Source organism: Hyaena hyaena, unplaced genomic scaffold (assembly GCF_003009895.1).
Source record: "Hyaena hyaena isolate Hyena2069 unplaced genomic scaffold, ASM300989v1 scaffold_55, whole genome shotgun sequence".
NCBI classification, from domain to species: domain Eukaryota; kingdom Metazoa; phylum Chordata; class Mammalia; order Carnivora; family Hyaenidae; genus Hyaena; species Hyaena hyaena.
This window is the reverse complement of record NW_024080687.1, coordinates 861,790-882,900: the sequence shown is the minus strand read 5'-3', so window position 1 is coordinate 882,900 and position 21,111 is coordinate 861,790. Positions and strand designations below refer to the sequence as shown.

The following is a 21,111-nucleotide window of genomic DNA, read 5'->3' as shown; positions in this document are numbered from 1 at the left end:
TTATTCTCTTATTATGTAGAGGAAACAGGTTCAAGGAGACGAAGAAACGATGAAATTTCCCAAGCTAGCCAGAGCTGGGCTTCACCCTCAGCGATGATGTCAAGGTTGAGTGTCTACTGCCTTGAGGCTCAAAAGGCCGCCCCCGGAGCAGGAATGACGTCACCCTGTCAGAAATGCAACATCCGGGCTCCACCCCAGACTTCCTGAGTTGAGATCTGCGTTGTATTCGGTTGTGCAGGTAGGTTCCTACACACATTGAAGTTTGAGAAGCTCCGTTATCACACTTTGAAAGCCCGTCACCCCACCTTTGCACATGCACAGGCTCACTGCAGCATTACTCAGAATAGCCTAGACATAAAAGCAACCCAAGTATCCATGAATGGGCAAACGGATAAACAAAATGTGGGGTATACGCACAACGGAGCATTATTCAGACTTAAGAAAGGAAGGAAATTCTGACGCATATTACAACATAGGTAAATTTTTAGGACATTATGCTAAGTGAAATAACTTAGTCACGAAAAGGCAAACAGTGGATGACTCCACTTACGTGAGGTACATAAAGTAATGGGGCTCATAAAAAGAAAGTCATAATAGCAGTTTCAGGAGCAGGAGGAAAGGGGGGAATGGGAAGTTCTTGTTTAACAGGGATAGATCTTCAGTTTTGCAAGATGTAAAAGTTCTGCAGGTTTGTTGCACAGCAATGTGGATCTATTTAACACTCCCGAACTTAAAAATGGTTAAGGTGGGGCCCCTGGGTGGCTCAGTGGGTTGAGTATCTGACTTGGCTCAGGTCATGGTCTTGCAGTTTGTGAGTTCGAGCCCCACATCAGGCTCTGTGCTGACAGCTCAGAGCCTGGAGCCTGTTTCAGATTCTGTGTCTCCTTCTCTCTCTGCCGCCCCCCCCTCACACGTGCTCTGTCTCTCTCTCAAAAATAAGCATTAAAAAAAATTTTTTTTAATGGTTAAGATGGTAAATGGGATGTATGTTGCCACAATATTTTTAAAAAGCTCATTGGCACATGTTGCATTTAAAATGGTCGAAGACCAGCCTTGGGAATGGGAGAGGGAGGCAGCTTAGGGCAGTACAGACTAATGAGGCAGGTTCAGGTGGATGTCTCCAATGAGGGGGTCTTCGGCCATTGGCTTGTGTGAAGATATTATATCTCAAAGGCAGATCTAGAGAGGAAAACTGGGGCCCTCTGGGATGGTGGTGGGTGTCTCTAGAAAGATGGAATTTGAACTCCACCAGCAACCTTGGGAAGTCACCGGTTTCTCCTCTAACCAGTCAATGCCCCCAGACAGATGGAGGGGTGTTGTCAGGGCCACCGCAAAGGGGACCATCCAGGAAGAGTGGGAGGGCACAGCTGCAGCCATGAGTGCCAGGAGACTCTGGAATAGAGGTCAAGGTGACTGTATTGAGGAGATTACCTCAGGCTCGGGCTTTCTGTCCACATGCCTGAGTAACTAGAGCTGGGCGCTGACCCTGTGAATTCACAGGAAGTGTAAATGTTTCTCTCTGGCTTACCCGGGCAAGCTGCTGCATATGATCACACAAGGGGAACCTCGCACTGGATTTTGGGAGAAGAGGCACAGAAGGTACACTTCCCAAGTCATGAGAGAAGTAATGGAAAAGACACAGCAAACCTAGGTCAAATGAAAGACACAAAAACAGAAAAGAGGAAGGAAGGGTATCAAGTCCTAAAACAGAATCCCGAAAGTGAGATCAAGCATCTTATATATGACATTATATGTGAATAAATTATACTCCTCCCATCAAAGTCAGATTTGCTCAGATTTTGCTGAAAAGATAAACAATCAAAACCTCAAACACATGTTGTTTATAGGAGAACTATTAACACAAAGTGATCCGTTAAAGGCAAAACAAGAAACAAAGAACAAAGACCGGGAAAACACAAATACAAAAACAAATTTGATAGCTGAAACAGGGGACAAAGAATTAAAATTAAAAAGAACCAAGGAGAGGGATGCCCGGGTGGCTCAATTGGTGGAGTGCGTGACTCTTGATTTCTGGCTCAGCTCATGATCTCATGGTTCTTGGGATCAAGCCCCGTGCTGACCAACACGGAGGCTGCTTGGGATTCTCTCCCTCTCTCTCTCTGCCCCTTACCTGCTTACACTGTCTCTGTCTCTCTCAAAAATAAATAAATAATTTTAAAAATTTCAAGAAGAGCAAAAAGAGACATTCTATAATGTCGCAAGTTACCAGTGAAGCTCTTAACACTAGTGGCAGACTGAATAAAACAGTGCTAGAATGTTTATAAAAAAAATCGGTAGCAAAAAATGGCATTACAGTAGGAGAAAGGGTAATAGTAGACAACACTATAGCTTTTATGACATGTCAGGCACTGTCCTAAGGCATCTCACGCATATTAACTGATCTAATTCTCATAGCAATCCGGAAATCAGCACTATTCACATTATTCTACAGGTGAAGAAATTGAGCCACAGAGAGAAATGGCTAGGGAAAGCCATTACATAGGTTTCCCTAGATTTCAAAACCACTAACATGACCTGTCTCTGGGCACCAAGTGGCCTCAGGAAGAATAACTAATAGTCTCCACAAGGAATACGGGAGTATTTATTACCCTCTGTAGTTAAGCTAATCTCCCATTAACATCCCAAAGACAAAACAAAACAACCTGGATGATTTGCCAGCAAAAAGTTTAAATGACATCGATGACCCCTTCAGCTATATCAGTCTGTGATTGTGACACACACACACACACACACACACACACCCCTTCTGAAAGGTGTTCTCCTCTGATAAATTAAATTAAAATAAATTGCTCACATTAAATAAAGTAAAATAAATGCTTTGAGAACATGGGTCCTACCCAGTCCTCAGAATCTGCCTTCTGGTCATTGTTGTCAGTTTCCAAGTAGAGTTTCTGGCCTAGAAGTGGCCATTTAGTTAAGGGGGAAGGCTGAGGGATGGTCCCTTGACTTGAACAAATGTCGTATGGTAAATTGTAGCCCAGCAGACACCCTGAATCTGTTTACGTTTGCCACCCCTTCCTTGCATTTGCAACATTTTCTCAAAGGCCCTAAAAAACATTTTTTAAAGCAAATTCCGTCTGCGACGGTCCCAGGAAATCAGAAACATTTGATGGGGAAAAATATAGCACACATGGATGTACTTACCAAGGGATGAACAAAAGACTCTAAATTCAAGTTCGGTGTAGCTTGGGAAAAATAAATCACAATAATCATGCAGCACAGCGTGATTCTCCTTGGGGATTTCATTTCTTTACGTTTGAGTTGCTTTGCCTGAAATGTAAATATGACGGTTTAGAGATAGAAGAATTTGTTTATTAAACATAGAAAGGACTAGCAAACCCTGTTTCGAGCGTCACGCTACACAAGGATCTTTGCAAACAGAGAGGAGGATGGAAGGAGCATGAAAGTATCAACTACAGAGGACAGTCTATGCTCCAGACCTGGGGCTGAGGATATGATCATGTCCAGAAGGTTGAGGGTTGGGGAAGATTGCACACAGATATGTACACAGGACAAAGGTAGTAGATGATTGGGTACCTTTTCTATACAGAGAGAGAAAGAGAGAGAAGGAAGGAGAAAGGCGAAAGGGGGAAGAGAGGGACCAAAGCAAGAAAAAGGGAAAAACTACTCAGCAAGAAATTCTTTAAACATCGTGATCCAGTACCCAGAACATATGAACAAAAGGATTCAGAGAACACTACTTACCTTTGCTGCATACAACACACTCTGATATTTCCAATTCTATAGTATCTTATCTTACCCTATTTTTCCTTTTAATTCTGGTAGCAACCCATTAAATTGACCTCATGATGCATAATAGTAGGCGAGGACCGCTTAGTATGAAAAATCCTGGAGTTAGCCATAACAATATTATCTGTATTTGATAGTCTTTAATAGTATTATAGTGAATAGCACAGAATGTTAATATAATATGTCCCATCTTACGCATTGATTTTTGACAGCAACCTCTTTATAATGCTGGTGATTGAGATGAAGTTTTTGGTGGCCAGATCCATCATCTCTGCATTTAAAAGGTAGAATATCAGATTGCATAATCCCAACCCTCTCTGGTGTTGGGACCCAGACAGACTACTTTGTACAGATTCCTTTCCACACCGACTTTTTTTTACAGCCAAGTATTTTCATGAAAAGAGCACTAGACCAAGAGACAAAAGATATGTGTTAAGATCCAGGATTACCATAAACGGTATATCCTTGAGTAAAGTCGCTTACTTTCACTGAGCCCAATATTCCCCATCTATGAAATGGGGATAATTATACCTCCTCTAATTTTCTCACAGACTTTCATGAGCCTCAGATGATTAAAAGCCGTGGGGCACCTTGGTGGCTCAGTTAAGTGTCTGACTCTTGGTTTCAGGTCAGGTCATGAACTCACAGTTCATGGGATCAAGCCCAGTGCCAGGCTTGTATGATAACAGTGTCCAGCCTGCTTGGGATTCTCTCTCTCCCTCTTTCTGTCCCTCCTCTATTCCCTCTCTCTCTAAAAATAAATAAGATGAAAAAGGTTTTGTGGCACCTGGGTGGCTCAGTCAGTTAAGCATCTGACTTTGGCTCACGTCATGGTCTCATGGTTCATGAGTTTGAGACCCATGTCGGGCTCTCTGCTGACAGCACGGAGCCTGCCTGGAATTTTCTCCTTCCCTCTGTCTCTGCTTCTCCCCCACTTGCACTTTCTCTGTCTCTCAAAAATAAATAAACTTAAAAAAAATTTAATTTGTTAAAAGCCATGAAACGCTGCAGGGGTGCAGACTGCCATGGTTTCACCCTGATTGTTAGTGGAGCCCAGAGGGCAGCCATCAGGAAGGGCAGGCCTTGGCCCAGGCATTGTAGGGAGTGCCAGGGGATCGTGGCCAGGATAACACACAGATGGTGGCCAAGACTTACATGCCAGGGAGAATTGTGTTTCAATCACCAGCTGCCGGCTGCCTCCTTTTCCTTTTCCCCAGTGGAAAAGAGGGAAGCATAAGGCCCTGGAAAAGTGACCCAGTTTGCAGATCTGGCAATCAAATACATTTTTAAAATTCTGCAACTCAATGGCTTTTGGAAAGTGCTTCACAATTTAGGTTGCGAGAATAGATATCTAAACCAGATGCATCTGCTGTAGGGCAATTGTAGCAACGGATTCTTTGTTCAGAGGGAACAGGCTTTTGTGGGTATTGAGCGGACTGAGCCCGGTGATAACAGCTGCTCCTGGGATGAACTGGGTATTTAGGAGGCAAGGTAACCTTCTTGTGCCTCACCTTAGTGCACTCTGCACTAGATAGTTCTGGATTGAAGCAGTTAATCAAGGGGATGAGACTCAGTGACTGAATGGTTAATGAGCCTCCCTTGACTCGTGACAGCCAGGGAGGGACCCAGGTATTAGAGGGACGAAAGCTGACTCCATATTCTTTTTACCATCCCCCAGTGGTGGCTTTTCTGTCAGAATCAGCAAGAATTATAATGTCCTCAAGTGGTCATATCTGGTCCTTTTGTATAGGACACTGGCCAATACCGTCCACCGTCCCCATCTTCTCCCAGCCTCCCTAGAGACAGTTATTGATTAAATCAACACTCTGTTGACCTGTTTGGTGACAACAAAATCACAAGTCAATAGAGATGTAGAAAGGACCCCGCTGTGGGGAAGGGAATGTTCTCTGGGTGCAAGTGCAGGAGAACAGGTACATAGCCATTGCTTACACAGTAAGGGTGAGGGGTGGGTTCTCCACTTGAGAGAAGAATGCCACCATTTTGAGGGGAAGGTAATGTTAAAAATGTTTGACAGCCAGTATTGTATGGGGCTGGCCAATCAGAACCGTGATACCAGGTGAAGATCATTTCAGCTTTTGGGATTCCTACATTTTGGGAGATAACTGAAGACAAACTTCCCTTACCCATATCAATAATTTTTCAGTAACTCTCCAGCTCATAGCTGGTGTTCATCTGTGAGGAAGCCATTGGAGGCTATGGAGGCTGTTTAACCTGGCTAATGGGGGAAAAGTCCAAATTCACCCAATCAAAAACACGAAGTTGAACCCCACATTCAAGGCAATATATCTTCACTAGCATCCCTTTAATTGTAAATTTATGAGAGGTCCATATTCATTCTATATTCTTGGACCAAACGGCAGACAACCACCGAGAAACACAGAGACAAGCAGGGGCAGAGAAGAAAGAAAATTATCCAATGTTCTCAATTACTTTCTCTTTTTCAATTCTAAGTCTGGGATACTCCACTAAAACTCACCAACCTGAATGAGTTGGCTGTATCTCAGAACCAACTGGGAATTATGATCTCATACTCAGTACAAACCCTGGGGTGATGAGCAACTTCCAGACCTTCTCTGGCCCTATTTTCCTGTCTGTGGAGTTAAAGAACAGAGAGAGGGAAATCAAGCACCCTGACATCATATGCCAGGAATAAGCCCTCAGGATTCCCAGAAGCACTGCACTTGCAGGATGAGAGTCTGGCTTCCTTGAAACAGTCTATCATGACATTCTCTGGCAGAGTGATTATGCCTCAAGAACTGCTGCTGTGAAACTGGCCTGGAACACATTAGTGAATTATTCTCCCAAATCTTAGGAACCACCAGTGCTTAAAATCACCCACTTTCCTGGAAACACTTCATCAGCCCTGACTGGCCCATACTTTATTGGGGGAGGGGGAGGAGAAGTAAATGGCCTTGCACACCTTTGCAAGGTTAGAAGCATGTTCACGAAGTAGCCACATCTGTGAGGTCCTACCCCCCAAAGTCACCAAGTTGTGTGTCCACACTCCACCTAAATGGGGCAAGAGTGGGATTTGTTCTGGAAATGATTTATTTCCTAAGCTCTACACATCTCTGCCTTTTCATGCTCTCTGGTAGCCTCAGCCCTTGTCCTCTGGGGCCCTAGCCCACATACTCTCCTGGCTCCTCGTGGGGAGGAGGAAGGCGGGATGACAATCTGAGCCTATACTTGCTCAGCCTCTGTGACCAGGGCTCTGCTCCCCACTCTAGTCCAGCACACATGGCCTCCCTTAGCATTGCCTAGCGATGAAAGTTTCCTGGAGTATTTGTACATCATCTGCTTCAGTCATTCTTACCCCAGGCTGTGCATCAGAATCATCACCTGGGGAGTTTCTTAGGTTTTTTTTTCCATTTGTTGTTTTGTTGTTTTAAAATCACCCTAGACCACTTGAATTGGAATTTCTAGGGGGTGGAAGCTGAAATTCTGTATCTACCAGAGCTGTTTCTGATGCATAGGGAGGTTTGAGGTCTACAGATCCATATTTTCAGCCATCTATTGCTCTTTCTACATTTCCTTGCACGTTGGTACCTTCTATCACCAGCCTATAGCACTCTCTACTAAAAAACCTACATAGAAAGAGAATATTGAGGGGTTGCATTTAGGAAGGGGCCAGTGATGAGTGAATGAATGGATTAATGGAAGTGTGGGTTCCGAAGTGATCTACCCAACACTTTTTGATATAATCCAATAACTAAGGCTGTTACTTAAGATTGTGTTCAACATCTCATACAGTATCAAATATGTTGCACACTTATGCACTGGCAAATAGAGTGTTTTCTGCAGCCCCCAAATTGTGCTCTGCCTTCACAAATTGAAATGAGTCATGGTCCTTGCCCCCAGGAAACTCTCAGTCCCATTGGAAAGTCATGAAACATAGACTGAAAAAACATCAATGTAAAAACCATTATGTACTAAATATCTACAATGTACCAGGCACCATGCTAAGTGCAGTAAATATGTTAGCTCACTTAGTTTGCCTCTCACAATGACCCTGTGAGGTAGGTATTTTTATCCTAATTCACAGATGAGAAAATGAAGACCCAGGGAGGTTGCAGAATTCATCCAGGCCACCCACCTAGTAATGAACAGAGCCAGATCCACCCCCAAGTTGGTCTATCTCCCAAGTGAGCAGCACCGTGCAAGTGAGAAACATGCCTGGAGCTGAAGATGGCAGAAAGCTGGGCGAGTTTGGGAGTGATTAGGATCAGTAGCCAGACTTCGAAGGATGGGTGATGCTTTCATGTGCAGCAAGAAAAGAGCCTCAGACGAAGGAGAACAGCATAAGCCGAGGAAACAAGAGCCCAAGGCTAAGATTTAGTAGTCCCTTGAGCTCCTCCTAGAGCTTCCCTTGAGCAGCTTGCCACTGTGCAGTTGCTTGACCATGACCCTCAGAGGGCATTGTTCTCCTGAACAATTACTGGCACCAAAGATGGCAGATCTATTTTTGCTCTGACTTGGAAAGAGAATCTGGTGGCATTACGGTTTGGGCAATTCCCTTTTTCCTGTAGTAGACTAGAGTGGAAAGGGCACCAGCTTGGAAGCAAGACAGGGTTGTGTTCTGACTCGAGCTCCACCACGCCGTAACCATGGTGAGATACTGACCCCCACCGAGCCTCAGTTTGCTGGTATGAATGACAAGGATCCCAGCACCCGACTTATGGAATTGCCATGGAGATTAGAGGTCATGCCCATGAAGGACAAAAGGACCCAGCCATCACTGCAATTTGTTATGGGCTGAGTTGTATCTCTCCAAAATGAGTATGTTCAAGTCTAACCTCCAGTCCCTCAGAATGTGACCTTAATTGAAGATGGGGTCTTTAAAAAGGTAACTAAGTTAGAGGGAGGTCATTAGACTGGGTCCTCATTCAGTAAAGCCAGTGGCTTTATAACAAGAGGAGATTAGCACACAAACAGACACAGAGGAGGGACCAGGTGAAGTCCCCAAAAGATGATGACCATCTACCAGCCCAGGAGAGAGACCTCTGAAGAAATCAACCCTGCTGACATGTTGATCTCCAATTCTAAGCTCCAGAACTGTGAGAAAGTAGATTTCTGCTGTTTAAACCACCCAGTTTGTGGGACTTTGTTACGGCAGCCCTGGAAAACGAATTAGAATTCAATAACAATGATACCATTCTTTTTTTTTTTTTTTTTTAATTTAAAAAGGGTGAGTGTGGCCCTCTGGTCTGTGGCTTAATATTTATTGAGTGCTTATTCTGAGTATGTTTTTGATGACTGTTGAAAAATGGATTATTGGTGTGTCCGAACAGAGCACAAAAAGACATACAATCCAAACTGGAAGACAAATTAGAATTTATCTCTAGTTCCAGCACTGCCCCCATGGAAGTGTGGGCTCCCCTTAGTTTTTCAGATGAGAAAACTAAGGGCTAGTAAGGGCTGTGTGCTTCAAAGTCATGACTCAGGAGACCCAAGCAAGCATTCGTAAATTCTAAATAATAATATTGTCCTACAGTCAGGCGAGCCATTTATGATAGACCTGTGGATAGTGATTGCCATAAAGATGATGATGAGAAATATAGATCTCTGTAATTTATTAGGTGCTCACTCAAGTTGTCCTCTGAAGTCCCATTACTGTTTAACGATTCTACAATTTCTCACATTTATTTCAAATCCAAGGTAAACCTCACTTAGGCTTCTGAGCCTAACCATAATGATCTCTTGCATTTATCCAACCCACGTCTGACTTACTATTCACTTCAGGCCTTCACTGTCCTTCTCGTACACCATTGCGATAGCTTGTGTTCTTTCCCTCTCTGCCCCCTTGTCTACATGGACGCATGATCAACCTTCCAGAAGTGCTCTTCTCACATGCTATTCCCTGTTCAGCTCCTCATTGTTTTCCAAGTAAAGGCAGTTGCTTTCATTGATACTCAAGGCCTTCCATGACCTAGATTTTATATTCCAGAGCAAGTATATATAATAAGCATCTATCAGATTTTCACTACTGAAGGTGGTTGATTTTTTCATAATTGAAAATAGTGTAAGAGGTTTTCTGCTGTCTGTGCCAAAGTAAAAATGCAAAAACTAATCTTTGAGAATCAATTCTGGTGGTGGGGAGGAACAGTTATTATTGTCAAACTATCTTTCAGTGTTTGGCAAAACCAAAGTAATCCTACCATTTACTTGGTTTGTTAATCTCCATCTTTCCCTGCCCCTTGGCCTCAGGATAATCACTGCATATTCCAGTTCGATCCATCCTTCGATGTCAAGGAAAAAACTGCCTCCTGACTGGACATTCCTTGATCTGCTTAGCTATAAATAGTCTCTATTTCCTCTGACACCCACGCTTAATCTAGGTCCTTAACCTTCCTCCTTGTATTAGACTTATTGTCGTAAGCATAGCTTGAAGCAAATCTATTCATTCCCTTACTCATGTATCCATTTCTGGATTCATTCACTGGAAAAACATTTATTAAGTCCTGCTAAGTGCCAAGCGTTCTGTTAGGGAAAGCAGCAGAAAACAAGCAAATGATCCCTGTCTCCATGGAGCTTAGAGTCTAATGGAGTAGATGAGCATCATTAAAGGATTTGTCCCTCCATTCACTGTTTAACCACGACCATGAAAGCGTGACCAAGGAAAGCAATCATAACACTAATATGTTGTTGAGCACTTACTATGTGCCATGCACTGAGCTGAGCATTGACTGTATTAAATCTTTTAATCTTCATAGCAATTCCAGTGCAGGGATTTTAATATAATATCTAATTAACACTATGATATCAAATGAACTGAGCCACAGAATGGTTAAATAATTTCCCCCAAATTACATACAGAGTAAGTGGCAGAGCCAGAATGTGAACTGAGAAAGTCTAACTCCAGAGCCCATCCTTTTAACCACTGTGCTGAACTGTCTAATAAAATCTATTAACAGAGGGACATGACCTGATCCTGGGGATCTGTGGAAGGTATCCTGAAGGAAGTATTTAGTTGAACTGAAATCTGAAGTGTGAGTTGAATTAGCTAAAAACAAAAGGGAGGACAGGGGGAGAGGAGGTTGAGGGTTCCATGCAGAACAAAGATCATATGCAAAGGCCCTGAGGTAGAGAAATGCACGGCACATTCAAGGAACTGAAAATGGGTCAGAGTGGCTGGAACACCAAAAGGAAGCAGGGGGTGGATATGGGAGGGCTGGTGAGGTGAGCAGGAGCCAGGACAGGCAGGGTAATTGCAACCACAGGAGAGGTAAGATTGATTAGGAAGACAGTAGAGAGAGTAGAGATGATAGCCAAGAACTGAGGCCCAGAGATTTCCAGCAACCAGAGGTCCTGTCAAGGAAGACGATTGAACCAAGACATTTGGGAATGAGAGGCCAGAGAGACAGGAAGGAAACAAGGTTAGAAGAAAGTCCAGAACCAGGGAACACCAGGCTTCAAGAAGCAGAGTGTCACAATTACGTCCAGTGGTGCTGAAAGGGGCCTGATTTTGCCCATTGGATTTGGAGACATGAGATGTTCTCAGCAAGGGGGCTCTCCTTGGAGTGAGTAGGGAGGAAGTCATACTGGGGGCAGTTGTAGACTATGTGGGAGTTGAGTGATGGTAAGTGTATACAACTTAGGAGATTTGCAAGGTGAAAGAGAGAGTGGAGGGTCCTCCCATACGTAACCCACTTGGCCTTCATGCCGCAAAGAGTAGTGATATTATATGTGTGACTTTCTTTTTAAGAAAGGAACTCAATGTATTGCACGTAAGGACTATATCAAGGGAAGCCATGCCTCTTACGAAAACTTGGCCTATGGCTGGCCAATGAGACAAGTTACTGTCCCCTTTGAAAGAGGCCACCTGCATATCTCCCTGTGTACTGCTTTGCATGTTCTGGGGAACATGTTGCCTATACATTCAGGTGGCTATTTTTTAAACATGTACTTCTGATCAAAATAGTAGGTGAGAGACTGATAGGCACATTCATCATTTTACTGGAGAATAAGTCAAAGCAGATTCCTTTTGATGGCAGATGCTACATTGTAATACCAAATTTCAGGAGGGCTTCGATGGCAAATTCTGCTGTGAGTATTACTCTTTGTTCATCTCCATGAGGCGCAGGGTATAGCCATAATCTCCCTCCTGAGCTTGAGGATTAAAAATCCTCAAGTATAACTTTAAGAGCCTGGCTTCACAGATCTGTATTTTCCACTGCAGAGGTGACAAGACTTATCTTTGCTGACATTATTTAATTAGATGATTCATCCCTCACACATGCAGAAGGATAAGCTAAATATTTATTTAACACAAACACGAAACACAATACCAATTAAAGGACTGCCTTGAACATTTTTTTTTCTATTTAATTTTCCCTTTCCTTGAAATAAGGTCCTGCAACAGCATTGTGTCAGGGTGGCTCGGTACTATCAGATTACAGAAGAACATTTGTTTGTACACAATGGGGTCAAGTTTTCCAAAACACACTGCCCATGTGCGCGGTGTTGATAACCTTTTACACTTCTTTCCCTGTTGTAAATCCCTGGAGGATTTTAACCTTTAAGCAAGAGATTGCCATCTTTATGAAAACATTAAGTTCCTAACTCTGCTCTTATCGCATTGATTTTCCTACTTTCATTTACTGTGTGGAAGGGGTTCCCCTAAGTCCCGGCAAAACAATGCCAGGGGTGTGCTCTGGCTATGATGGAGGGTAGCCCTGTGGTTGGCTGCAGGGATGTATTGAGCAGCAGAGGGCTTGGCTCTGGAGCCAAGCCTGGCAGATCTGTGGTTCTACCTTCCACTGGGTGAGATTCAAAAGAATACTAGAGTGTTAATCATAAAAGTAATGGACCAGAGGCGCCTGGGTGGCTCAGTCGGTTGAGCTTCTGATTTCGGCTCAGGTCATGATCTTGTGGTACGTGGGTTGCAACACTGCATTGGGCTCTGTGCAGAGCCTGCTTCAGATTCTGTGTCTCCCTCTCTCTCTGCCCCTACTTTGCTCGCACTCTGTCTCTGTCTCTCTCTGAAAAATAAACATTAAAAAGAAAGTAATGGACCAATCAGAGCTGTTTCTGGTCACTATGCAGGAGCAGGGGGCCCTCATTCTGGAAGGTGGGTAGGTCTTCGGGATGGTGCGAGTGCTGGGTGGCTGAGGCAAAGGGGGTCGGAGGTCACTCTGGACACTCCAGGGGCTTGAGGGGCAGCAGTTATTTACAACATGGTTTAAACTATTCCAACATTTGAGGGGCGCCTGGATGGCTCAGTCGGTTGAGCAGCTGCTCTTAGTTTTGGCTCAGCTCATGATCTCATGGTTCGTGAGTTCCAGTCCTGCGTTTGGCTTGGCGCTATGTGAAGCCTGCTTGGGATTCTTGCTCTCCCTCTCTCCCTCTGCTCTTCCCACACTCTCGATCTCTCTCAAAATAAATAAATAAACATTTAAAAACTATTCCAACATTTTATTAATTGGCAGGACCACTTTAGCCCTCTGTGTCTCCTGCTTTCAGAGACCTCATCTTCTCTGTCCTCTGAGACCAAGCATGGCTGTCCTTGGCCCGTGACTTCGTTTCTCTGAAATTTTCATTTTTCCTTCTAGGGATTTTGTCAAACTTTAAGAATAAGGTGTATGTGCTACTCAAAATGAAAAAAAAGGTATTATTTCCCTTCCAAATATAGTTCCCTGAAAAGTCACAAATATTCCAAGATTTCTTTAATCTGGAGAGTCGGATATTAGCCAACACCATTCTTTACTAGTCCTCAGCCTCCCTGGTTTCTTGGTTTCTGATGCCCTTAGTGCCTCCTCATTCATGGGGCCCCCTTTCCTCCTCCTGGGTCTCTCATCAATCACTCCAGCTTTTGCTCCTTTCCCTCCTTCTCCCATGATTCCTCCTCCTCCTCCTCAACTGCCCTACTGTGGGCCTGCCCAAAACTCCCCTGGGTCCTTGGCTCATTCCCCCTGACACCCTTTCTCTTAGACAGCTTGTCCACTTCCATCGTTTCATTAATGAAGTTACAAGAGAATTCCAAACTTTATTTCCACCCTGATCTCCTTGCTACATATCAGGAACATCTCCCCAACCACACGGTTTCCATCTGGGTGGAAAACTCACCTCTCCAAAGACTGAATGTCAGTCTTCTCTCCCACTACTACCTCCTAACCCATCCCCTCCAAGACTGCCCAGCTTCATTGTCCAGTTCCCCGGGCTCACCACTGCACAGGTATTCCTCACACAAGAATCCAGGGCAGGAGAGGGAGCGGCAGTTCGACCGGCCACCAAGTCCTGTCACTGCCTCCGCTGCTGTTTGCTTTCCCTCAGCTGCCACCCTGGTTTGGACATGATCACCTCACACCTGGATGATTGCAGCAATCTCCTGGATGGACTTCCTCTCCCCTCCCCTCCACTGCCCCGCTCAATAACCCTAACACACCATCAGCAGGTTCATTTGCCTAGAACGCTGGTTTCCATAGATTGCTGTCTACCACATTCAAATTCTTCAGACATTCTCAAGTGACCAGGCAATATTTGGGCAACTTCACCTGGCACGCATGAGCACCACAACCTAAATAGAAACCCACCTCTGGCACGTTTTTCTTCCGTAACACATGCACACAGAACAAGCTGATCATGGGGCATCTGGGTGGCTCAGTCGGTTAAGCTTCTGACTTTGGCTCAGGTCATGATCTCACGGTTTGTGGGTTCAAGCCCTGCGTCAGGCTCTGTGCCGACAGCTCAGAGCCTGGAGCCTGTTTCAGATTCTGTATCTGCCTCTCTCTGCCCCTACCCTGCTCACGCTGTCTCTCTCTCAGAAATAAATAAAACATTAAAAGAAAAAAAAAGAACAGGCTGATCACTCACAGGCTTTCACCGTACTTTCTTTTGCAAAATGTGTCATAAATATCAACAACAAATATTGGTCAAATGGATTGCTGCCTCTCAGCCTCTTCTCAAACCATTCTTGGCCCCTGAAATTTCCCATTCTTCCTTTCTGGGCTGTCTTTTCGGGTTTTGCTATTCGCTTAGTAACAGCAATAGTTGCTATCATTTATTTATCAAGCCTTTGATACATGCCAGACATTAGCCTAAGCACCCTGCATGAACTAGGTTCATTTAACCCTTAGATCCAATACTGTTAGAACTATCATTGTCCCCATTTTATAGATGAAGGAGCTGAGGCATAAGTAAATTAAATAACACATCCCGGTCACACGGTAAAGTAGTTAAGTCCGTTACCAGGGTTGGAACTCTTAATCTTCACAGTGTCCTGCCTCTTTTTGTATCTCCTCCAGAGATGCATCTTCTTCCTGAATACACTGCATGTCCCTGCCTTATGGACCTTTCTGGAGTGCCCTGTGAGTTGTGTAGCATCGCCTAGTAATTAGGCATGACTTTAAGTCAGCCTGCCTGAGCTGGGGTCCCGACTTTTCTAGTTGCTGGCTGTGTGCCTCAGGCAACTTACTTAAAACCTGTGTGTTTCTTCATCCATAAAACAGCTACTATAATAGCACTGGACAGATAAGATTATTGGAATAACTAAACGAGTTAACAATCTTTGGAAAGCCCTGAGCACGGTGGCACATAATAATATTGCCAGGTATTATTAAAAGCTCCAATGCCTGTGTTTTGCCCTCTATTAAGAATCTAAGGGAATTAAGGGAAAGGATTCTCTGCCTGGGTAACTGCATAGCACTTAGCAAGTCTATCCAGCACAGATGCTGTCACCAAACTGTGACTTCCAAGGTTTCACTTTCGGGATTATTTTTAGGAACTAGGCAAGATTTCAGTTATTTAACCTTTATGACTAGAATGACACCATGTGGGCTGAAATGCTGTGTTGGTAAGTTACTTGTGACTTCATAGTGTACCCATAGCCAGTGCAGATATTTCAGTCAGCAAGCCGCCCAGCAGTACTTACTAAGTGCCGAAACTCATGGACACCCTAGACACTGAGGCAAACTGAGAGAGCCCCTCCTAATGCTCTCTATTCACATGCATACATGACAGCCATGGGCGATTCTAGCTTGAACTACATTGAGAGATGTTGGCGGGATAGTTCTAGGGGCACACTGTATGATTAAAAAACAACCCTGATTTATTGCCCATCCATACATAGCTCAGTCCAGAAAGCTGTGGATCGTGCAAAGGATAATTAGTATTTCTCTCTTTCCTTTTTTCTTGAGATTGGGACACACGTGTCAACGTGCCATTGAATAAGACGTATGACCCCCATAATCATTTGGCACTGGAAGAGCACATCCTGTTTACCTCGAACATTTAATCTGGTTTCGTAAAATTCGCAAGGAACAAGGGAGCCAGCCTATCTGCAGTGAAGTCAGGGGTGTGGCAGTGCCCTTGTTTGGGGAACTGGAAATCTCTGCATTCTCATATGTGGGTGTGAGTGGGTCTGTTCCTCTCACGGACAGACAACGGCAGCCAGAATCCTAATGCGCATTGCCCACGTGCTCACAGCACCTGGAACCTCCAGCCCCCAGTGCTCAGCCACGTGGAAGGGCGTTGTTGTGCCTGCTTCTCCATTTGGCAACTTTATCTCTTACAGTTAGGACTCCACGGTTCCCAACCCTAGCTAATCTCAGAGATTTAAAAAAACCAAAAAAGACCATGCCCATAGCTCTTTCCCAGAGATTCCGATCTAGTTGCTCCAGTGTCTAGGCATTGTTTTTTTTTCTAAGGTTTCTAGGGTGATACTAATGGACAGCAAGTGTTAGAATCTGCTCAAATCTGGCCCAGGCAATAGCATGATCTGTCTTTTGACTCCCAGCAAAACTGGGAACCCATGTTGCTATGAAGCTGATAGAATCCAGCCACGCACGTTAATTCTCTACTCTACATGACTTTTATCCTCACCTCACTGAGCCCAAATGGGGCTGGAAAGCCAGAGAGACCTGGGCTTTTACTTATCTTAGTGCCCCAGAAAGATCCATTGTGTGATGCTGGGCAAACCACTTAATCTCTGAACCTTTCGTTTTTGTATTCCATAAAATGAGATAGGGCACGTGCTTCCCCCGTGAGGGGGTGAAAGAAGGGGCAGTCTCTGCATGGAGCTAGCACCACACAATACGATGAAGGGATTACTCAGATTAGCCATGACCGGGAGAAGGGATCCAGTTGAGCAAATTTAACCGGATGCTCAAGAAGCACTACAGGGTGTCCAAAGTCAGCAGGGTCAAAGAGCCTTCTGGTTTTGGATAGAGAAACGTTTGAAAGGCCAAGAAAATATCAAATAGCAACTGAAAGTATTTTGTAATCATTCTCGGGTTTGACATTGCCTATTTGTAACTCCTTTCTAATCCCTCTCTCCATGACCCGTATCGACTGGTTCATAGTGAATTTTTTTTTTATCCACTTGTCTTGTGACATTGTGCAGGGAAAATAAATGGTTACCTTTTCACAGAGGGCTGAAAAGGGTAGAAAATGAACTTATCTGTTAAAAAAAAAATCTATTGGGGCGCCTGGGTGGCTTAGTCGGTTAAGCGTCCGACTTTCGCTTGGGTCATGATCTCGCGGTTCGTGGGTTCAAGCCCCGCGTCGGGCTCTGTGCTGACTGCCAGCTCAGAGCCTGGAGCCTGTTTCGGTCTGTGACTCCCTCTCTCTCTGACCCTCCCCTGCTCGCGCTGTCTCTCTCTCTCTCCTAGAAATAAATAAAACATTAAAAAAAAATCTATTATCCATTAAATAAAAAGGGAACCTCTCCTACCCTTATCCTACCTTCCCTGGACCAACCACTGAATCTAACTTGCTTCTAGCTAATTAGCTAGGTAGCTAGTCATTCATCTACCTATCGAATTTCATTTCCCTCCCCTCCCCTCCCCTCTCCTTCCCTTCTCTTCCCTTCCCTTCCCTTCTCTCTTCTTTTCTTTCCTTTTCTTCCTTATTTCATTTCATTTCATTTCATTTCACTTCATTTCACAAGGCTGCCTTTGATGGCCTTCAAGAAAGAAGGCCAAACCTCCAGTTAGTAAACCTAGAGTTTAATCTGTGGGTCGCTATTATTTTTTTTAATGTTTATTTATTTATTTTGAGAGACAGCACGTGTGCATGAGCAGAGGAGAGGGACAGAGAGAGTGGGAGAGAGAATCTTAAGCAGGCTCCACAATCAGTGGGAAGCCCACTGTGGGGTTTGATCCCAAGACTGTGAGATCATGATCTGAACTGAAATCCAGGGTTGGACACTTAATTAACTAAGTCACCCAGGTGCCTACGGGAAGCTATTTTTAATAGTAATTGCCAAAGTCAAAACTCAACGCAAAAGTAATAATGATACAAATGTATAAGACTCTTTTGGACTTCTCTAAGTGTTAAAAGAGCTGTTGACACCTCCCATGTATTATTTTCTCTTTCCGTGAGAAAAGGTATTGTTAAAAATCGATAAATGAGTCTGACAATGAGAATTTATGGTACTCTGTGCCCTGGCTTGTCCTGAGAGCTGAGAAGACAGGAAATAACTGGTAAGATACACAGCAAATTATTGATGAGATAACTGGGGGAAGGAGAAAGAAACAGTGGGTACTAGAAGGTGTTGGAGATATTCTATTACAAGAAGAATATATTCAGGTGCTATTTATATAATTCAGAAACGAAAGACCAAAACATTAGCCTTTTATGGGAGGAAAAACTGAGTGGCAGTGAAATGACAGGGCCTGGCTTTCTACAAAGCATATGAAAACATGCTTTAAGCAACACACACATCAAAGAGCTTTTCCTCCTTGTAAAATACTCAAGGCCAAGTCTGCCCAGCTCTCAAACTCAGCACTTTTCTTGACTTCCTTCCCAGCACTGACTGTAAACCCTTTCCCCTCCATCATGGGTGGGAGGTTACAGTTTAACACTTTGGAGATCACCCGTGGCCCCAAGAGCTGCCTAGGAGCTGAGAGTAGCCACTGCTCTCCCTCCTACACACGGTGCCGCCTCTCATTAGCACAACAGCAACATGGCTGCCTGGCCTCGGAAACACTCATGGAGGCCTTCGTGAATGCTCTCTCTGGTCTTCATCATATTTTCTGACTCTGGGTTGGGAAAATTCATTTTAAAAAGAAAGAAGAAAAAAGAAAGAAAAAAGAAAGAAAGAAAGCTCTCTTTATTATAGAGAAACCGCTTACAAGATGCCATCTAGTTGCCTGACACTCAGCCTTCCTAAACACAGTCTCATCAACTTGCCCCACAGCCTGAACAACGCTCTGGAGCAGATATGCTTTATGCTGGCAACACACGTGTCACCGCTATACAAGACAAAGTCAGGCAAAGAGGATCATAACTGGTCTGAGGCGCCCCCGAGCTCTTGCTACAAAGAGAGATGAGCCACAGTAGGAGAATGCCTGTTACCTGTCCAGCACCGCAGTCCCCAGGCTGACTTCTGCTCTGATCAGATGCCTAAAATCATCCAGGTTTCCACTATGAGGCCGTTTGCCCCATGCTCTCCCAGAAAATCTACACCCGATGAAGAGAAAGCCAAGCAGGATTCATTGTGAGGGCTCACCCCCTCCCGTGCCTCCCCGGCAGTGGTCCTCAGAGCCTCACAGAGCCATCCGTGAGAGGCTCGCTTCTGTTTGAAAAACAAGAAGTGATTTCCTGGTCCTCTTCCGTGGATGGCGTGTGCGATTTCCCTTACGCCCATGGGAAGTCCTTCAGATCCTTCTTATCTAGAAGCCTCTCCACTGAGTGGCCAGGCTTGTTTGGCCAATGCCCCTAGTTCTTGCTTTTCTTTCACCAAGGAAAAAAAAAATCAGAAAAATGAAACCAAAGCAAACCCCAAATGGGTTAGAGCTAAGGAGTGGTGTAGGATGCATTGTTTAAGCCTTTGAAAGATGTTCACTAAATCATATTGGATTTTTGTCTCTCCTTCTCGCTGCACCCTCCCCTGCTTGTGCACGCGGGCGCTCTCTCAAAATAAATAAGTAAACTTAAAAAAAAGATTAAAAAAAGATTTCCTAGTTCTCTCAGATTTCCAGGAAAACCCTGGATGTTTATGCATCCAATGCTGCGATGCTTAAAATATCATCTTGACAACACTAATATTTAAAGATAAGAAGATACATGGAAAAAGAGCAGGCTGTACTCAGGTTGTTGTATTTAAAGATGAATTATAATCAGAGTCTTTGAGCTGGAAGTGACCTACCCATCCTCATTTTACAAGTCAGAAAACTATGACCCAAGGAGAAACTGGGATGTGCCCAAGGTCAGAACACAGATGAGAAGTGATAGATTATCACTCTTGTTCTCATACTTTAGTGTGGGGAATGTTGTTCCGTGAGTCCTACTCTGGACTCTTTCCCATGGAAAGGCTGAGGAATGAGGCCTGGGCTGGAGCCCAGGAATCTGCATTGTAAGTAAATGCTCCAGGTGAGTCTGAGGTAGGCATTCCCCAGACTGTATTTAGGGAAAGCCTTGTAATGTGTCATAACAAGGACACCAGTGTCAGGCTGTAGGGGTTCAAACTATAGTCCCATGGGTTTCTATTTATGTGGCCTTTTACACATCACAGCATTTCACTGAGACTTAGAGGACTACCACTGAGCATGCGGGCTCCCATGAGAGCCTGGCATAAAGGAAGATCTGGAGAACTGTTACTCTCTGGGGACCTGGGCTCTAATCCTAGCAGCTCATACTTTTGTCCTTTTCCCACACTCTTTCTCTCTCCCCCTTGCCCACCCTCTCTTCTGGTCAAAGCTATCACCAGGGCGCCTGCGTGGCTCAGTCGGTTAAGCATCTGACTCTTGATTTCGCCTCAGGTCATGATCTCATGGTTTGTGAGTTCGAAGCCCACATCAGGGTCTGTGCTGACAGTGTGGAGGCTGCTTGGGATTCTCTTTCTTCCTCTCTCTCTCTCTCTCTCTGCCCCTCCGCTGCTTGCTCTCTCTGTCTCTCTCAAAAAATAAATAAATAAACTTGAAAAGAAGATATCACCCATAGGCATGTTGACAACTACCAGGAGTACTGAAGCTTGAGACAAAAGTTGACAATTTTGACAAAAAAGAGGATGAACCTGAAGGAAGGGACTTGCTGTGATGAGCAGCGGGTGTTGCATGGAAGTGTCGAATCACTAAGTCATATGCCTGAACTAATATCGCACTGTATGCTAACTAACTGAAATTTAAATAAAAACTTTAGAAAGATAAGGGAATATAGGACATCCCAATAAAGTTGTGACTCTCATTTGCAAAAAAAAAAAAAAAAAAAGATGAACCTTCACAATATTACCCTATTTCTCGATACTGATTCTCAGTTGTATATTCTTTTTTTTTTTCTAAACGTTTTATTTATTTCTAGGAGAGAGAGAGACAGCGTGAGCAGGGGAGGGTCAGGGAGAGAGGGAGTCACAGACTGAAACAGGCTCCAGGCTCTGTGCTGACT

The 21,111-nt window shown here is 44.3% G+C and overlaps 1 protein-coding gene across 7 annotated transcripts in view; it reads right to left on the bottom strand.

Annotated features, from left to right (window-relative positions):
- The window catches only part of ADGRF5 (adhesion G protein-coupled receptor F5), a 102,888-nt gene that overhangs the window by 51,863 nt on the left and 29,914 nt on the right, over nucleotides 1–21,111 (bottom strand). For 6 of the 7 annotated variants that reach the window (XM_039231147.1, XM_039231142.1, XM_039231146.1 and 3 more), the window contains exon 2: nucleotides 3,166–3,291. In XM_039231147.1, coding sequence (XP_039087078.1) covers nucleotides 3,166–3,267 — 102 coding nt within the window. In that variant the 5' untranslated portion in view covers nucleotides 3,268–3,291. Of the gene's footprint in view, nucleotides 1–3,165; nucleotides 3,292–19,083; nucleotides 19,314–21,111 lie in introns of those variants that run through there. The other variant, XM_039231143.1, reaches the window with a different exon arrangement.